At 47.9% G+C, this 5,383-nt stretch overlaps 1 protein-coding gene across 1 annotated transcript in view; it reads right to left on the bottom strand.

Moving 5' to 3' along the window:
• tkta (transketolase a) overlaps positions 1-4,216 on the bottom strand; it is a gene marked incomplete at both ends in the record, with an annotated part of 15,163 nt that extends 10,947 nt beyond the window's left edge. The window contains 5 exons of the mRNA XM_084445872.1: positions 1-117; positions 1,297-1,394; positions 1,778-1,891; positions 2,491-2,608; positions 4,110-4,216. The exon at positions 1-117 is cut by the window's left edge and continues 75 nt beyond it. Coding sequence (XP_084301998.1) covers positions 1-117; positions 1,297-1,394; positions 1,778-1,891; positions 2,491-2,608; positions 4,110-4,216 — 554 coding nt within the window. The remainder of the gene's footprint in view (positions 118-1,296; positions 1,395-1,777; positions 1,892-2,490; positions 2,609-4,109) is intronic.
• Between the last annotated feature and the right edge of the window lie 1,167 nt (positions 4,217-5,383).

Here is a 5,383-nt window from a genome sequence, read left to right on the forward strand (position 1 = left end):
TTCACGTCCAGCACGGCCACCAGGTTGTCCAGCTGGTAGTAGGAGGCGAAGGCCATGGCCTCCCAGACCGCGCCCTCCGACATCTCCCCATCGCCCAGCAGGCAGTACACACGGTAACTGGCCAGGAGAGGGGGCGGGGTTAGGGTGTGTGAGTGTGTGTGTGTGTATGGGAGCGGGGTTATGGGGGGGGGGGGGGGGGGGGTGTACAGGGGGAGGGAGGGGGGAGGGGGGGGTGTATAGGGGGAGGGAGGGGGGGAGGGGGGGTGTATAGGGGGAGGGAGGGGGGGGGGGTGTATAGGGGGAGGGAGGGGTTAGAGTGTGTGTGTGCGCATCTGAAAGTGTACAGTATGTTTGTGCATAGCGTGTGTGTATGTGCGTGCATAGCGTGTGTGTATGTGCGTGCATGTGTGTGTGTCTGTGTGTGTGTGTGTGTGTGCGTGTGTGTGTGAGAGAGAGTTAACAGATCAATCTGCCTGACACCAGATAATTCTCTCTGACACTTTTCCACTCGGGTAGGTCCACTTTCCTTAATGTGACGGGGGTAGCTGGTGAGCCACCTGGGAATTACACCCCTCTCTCTCACACACTTAGTACGACCCTCATCCCAGCACCGCCTCTAACAGAAACCATAAAACCCTAATCTTTTAATCAAATCGTCTACTAATCTCCTCCGCTACCGCCCCCCAACAAAATCCCTCCATTTAAAAAAAAATCTCATCCTCTTCAAAGTCGTCCGGTGAAAGTGTTTAAGGCACGCTCTCTCCGGATCGACCGGTTCTGAGGCTAAATTTAAATCTGAGTTACGAATTAAAACAGGATGGTTCTGAACAATTCAAACGCAAGCCTGTTTGAATGCACAGAAAATACCGAGATGAAATCCGTCTGGATGTTAAAAATAACCGAGTTATGGCTGCCGGGGCTGTGGTTATTAGAGCAGAAGAATCGAGCGAATGAGCAGAGCATGCAACCACTCCGCATTCACAGGACTTTACAAACCCTCACTGGGCACTAAAGGGCTCTCAGAAACGTCACAATGCACCACAAAGGCAGTACAATGCTTCAAGGTTAAAGGTGCACTGTGTAAGATGGTGCAGACGTCACACACAGCAGCTTTAACTACCCAAAAGCTTTATACTACGTTTTAGGCTGGTCTAAACAACTGAGCTTTCAAAACTATGCTACCTAAACGAATGTAGGTGTGTGTGTGTGTGTGTTTGTGTGTGTGTGTGTGTGTGTGTGTGTGTGTGTGTGTGTGTGTGTGTGTGTGTGTGTGTGTGTGTGTGTGTGAAAACTTACCTGGACTTGTCAAAGTACTTGCCAGTGTAGGCCATTCCGCAAGCCACACCCAGGCCCTGTCCTAGGGAGCCGGTAGCCACATCCACAAACTGCTGCTTCTGAAACACACACACACACACACACACACACACACACACACCACAACACCAGGATCGATCAGGATTCTTCCAATTACTTTCAAACACTTGTCTTTCAAATACCTTATACGCCTGGCCCAATGGAACCAAATAGTCATCCTAACAGTGCCAACCCTGTCCATCTGGTATGGCAGAGAGAATCAAGCAAACACTTTATTCATCCCAAGTCTAGCAGTTTGTGTGTGTGTGTGTGTGTGTGTGTATGTGTGTACCCCCCCGCCCCCCCCCCGCAAGTGAGCAGCCAGGAGTGGGCTAACATTCTTGTGTCGTCCTGATCGAGGTCGACTGTTTGGAGTGAAAGGATTAAAATGGAAGAGTATAGCAAGGGAGGGTTGTTCACTCACTGGTGTGGGGTGGCCCTCCATGGTGGACTCAACCTGGCACAGGGTGAGCAGATCGCTCTCCTTCAGGAAGCCCGTCTCCGTCCACATGGAGTAGAGAGCCGGGGCAGCGTGACCCTGGGGACACACAACCATATTAACACAACATAACCATGACAGAACCAACACAGAACTACTACACAACCACAACACTACATAACCATGGCATAACCAACACAGAACTATTATACAACACAACATAGCCATGGCATAACCATCATAGAACTATTACTCAACGCATATTAACACAACATAACCTTGGCATAACTACAATAGAACTATTACACAACCACATATTAACACAACATAACCATGGCATAACCAACATAGAACTATTACACAACCACAACACAACATAACCATGGCATAACCAAAATAGAACTATTACACAATCACATATTAACACAACATAATTGGCATAACCAAAATAAAACTATTGCACAACCACATATTAACCTTGATGCCACATAACCATGGCACAACCAAAATAGAACTATTACACAGCCATGTGGGAATGTAATGAAAAATCTTGTCCTGACCTTTGAAAAATATCACAAACCTCATGAAAAAGAACAACACCGGCCAATAGTTCTGTACTCAACCATAAACTCAACCATTTTATAGCCTTTCTCTAACCTAAGCCATGCGGATGGATGGATGGATGGACGACCTCTAACCTTGGAGAGAATGAAGCGGTCATTGTTGGAGTTCTTGGGGTCCTCAGGGCGGTACTTCATGGTGTGGAAGAACAACACAGACATGATCTCTGCCACGCTGCAGCATGACGTGGGGTGTCTGTGAGGAAAGAGGAGATGAGTTTATAATAGGAGTTCACACACACACGCGCACACACATACACACACACACACTCTCACATGCGCACACTCTTAATTTTGCTGTATGAAATTCAGTCACAGGGCGCCATTTGCCTACACCCATCTCTAACTAACTCCCAACGATAATTATATAATACAAACGAATGTGCCTAATCGTCTGTTGCTCGAACAGTGGTTCGACAAAAAAAAGTCACATAATGCTGGAAACTTGCCAACAACGACAGTCTTTCAACCATGCACGCATTCCACGGTGGATCTGGATCTATGCGGTCCAATTAACTGAATGGCCAAAACATGAAATAGGTCAATGAATAATAGCCAACTGTGTTCATTGAATAAACGTAGCCTAGGCTACAGAAGTGCGGGTGCAGTGTGCAGCAGTGTGCACCTGGCATCCAATTATCTCAACTGACGCTCCTTTTTTTCTTCTGTTTTTCGTCAACGAGAGCATTACAGTAGGCTACTAGCTCTCTAGAGACTTTGAGAAGACAATTGAGTTATCCTAATAGATTTATTCATCACTCCGGCCAATAACCGTGTGATAAAAGTTTCCTGTTAATTGTTAAAACATTTGAAAAGCCACTATATAGTCATAAACGATCAGCTGATCAGTAGCCTACAGTAATTCTTATTTTATGAAACTTTTTAGTGCCGTCTGTTGAGTGCGCGTCTCACTTCCATCAAAACAGCTCGAGCCTCTTCGACGGAGAGGCGCGCGAGCCAAGAGTCGCTCCATCGAACCAGCGCGCGCAGCTCCGGTCCTCCCCAGTAACAGCAGCATCCGCCTGACATCAACATTCCCTATCTCAGACTGCCACAGTATCCTCAACTAAACAGAAAACGACAGATGGCCGTATATTTATTATGGTATGTTTTTCAGTTTGTCACATAAAAATAAAAATAAAACATTCAGTAAAAATGTTTTTCATTCAAACTCTCCATCACTGAGTTTTTTTGAGTCCCCAATGTAGGCTAGGCGCAGTCCGCTAATAAATCTGTTCTTTTAATGTTAACGAAAAAGTTTATGTTAAATGTTTAGTGTTTATTGTGAGTTATATTTTTGGTTTCCATCACATCTCCCCGAAAAGGTATTTAAAACTGCATCAGTCTCTAAAACTCTGGTTCGTTTGTTTGTTCGTTCATTCATTCATTCATTCATTCTCACTGGCACACATGAACAAAGAGAGAACATGCTGTCCCTTTTGCTTTTGTGCATGTGTATGTCTGCCTGTCTTTCTGTGTGTGCTTGTGTGTTTGTGTGTGTGTGTGTGTGTGTGTGTGTGAGAGAGAGAGAGAGAGAAGTGAATTATATGCATTTGTGTATTGTGTATACTACATACATATGTGCACATTTGAATGAATGAGTGTTATCACTACTCACTACTCACTAGTCTGTCTGAGTGTGTGTGTGTGTGTGTGTATGTGTGTGTGTGTGTGTGTGTTTGCGCCCAGAGACTCACCCGCAGCCGGCCGCGGTGGTGGCCCTGATGGAGTTGATCCGGAGACGGTTGGCGATGTTCCTGAGCGCCTGCAGCGTCTGCTGGTCAGGTTTGTGGTAGTCCTCCATAATGCCCAAAATATCAAAAGCACCACAGCACTGGAAAAAGTAGCGGATTGGACGGGACTGAGTGTCTCTACACAAGAGGCTCGGTTAGGTGGGTGTGTGAGTGGGTGAGTAAGAGTGTGTGTGTGTGGAAGATAGTGATGATTGGAATGGAGCGTCCTGCTTGTGTGTGTGAGTGGCAGAAAGAGAGAGAAAGAGAGAGGGAGAAAGGAGGAGTGGCAGGATTTATCTTGGAGCGCTCGCTCGCACGCTCGCTCGCTCGCTCACACACACACTCACACACACACACACACACAGAGGGGAGGGGGGCTGAGCCCGGTGATGTGGTGTGGGTTTGACTGCTGAGGCTGTGGATGTCTGTACCCGGCCGGCGAGGATGGAGGCGTGTGCGTGTGTGTGCGTGCTTGTGTGTGCGTGTGTGAGGGGAGGGGGGGTTTGGAGGAGGCGTGTTGGAGAGAAACGTGAGAGAGAGCGAGAGAGAGACAGACGGGATGGGGGAGGATGATGTGAGGGTTGGGTTCGGGATGGGGGGGGGGGGGGGGGGGGGTTAGGGATGGGGGGGGAGGAGGGTGTGTGTGTGTGTGTGGTAGGGGGCGGGGGGGGGTCGTGGTGACGCGGACGGGCTGAAGCGTCCGGCGACTCTCGTCTCTGGCCTCAGTGTCAAAACTCATTAGTGGATGTCTGGATGGTTGATCACACACAACAACCACAACGCGCCCCTCTGGCACTGCCTCATCACTGCTAACGGGAATCTATGTGTGAGAGGGAGGATTGTGTGTGTGTGTGTGTGTGTTGTGTGTGTGTGTGTGTGTGTGTGAGAGAGAGAGAGATAGAGAGTAAGAATTGTGTGTGCGTGTGTGTGAGAATTGTGTGTGCGTGTGTGTGAGAATTGTGTGTGCGTGTGTGTGAGAATTGTGTGTGTGTGTGTGTGAGAGAGAGAGAGAGAGAGAGAGAGAGAGAGAGAGAGTGAGAATTGTGTGTATGTGTTTGAGAGAGAGAGCGAGAGAGAGAATTGTGTGTGCGTGTGTGAGAGAGAGAGAGAGAGAGAGAGAAAGAGAATTGTGTCTGTGTGTGTGTGTGTGTGTGTGTGTGTGAGAGAGAGAGAGTTTAAGCAAAGGAAAAAGGTTGAGGTTTAATTTGTTTAGTTTGAACCCCCACTGAGGCTTTCAT

Source organism: Borostomias antarcticus (assembly GCF_949987555.1).
Source record: "Borostomias antarcticus genome assembly, chromosome: 11".
Classification (NCBI taxonomy): domain Eukaryota; kingdom Metazoa; phylum Chordata; class Actinopteri; order Stomiiformes; family Stomiidae; genus Borostomias; species Borostomias antarcticus.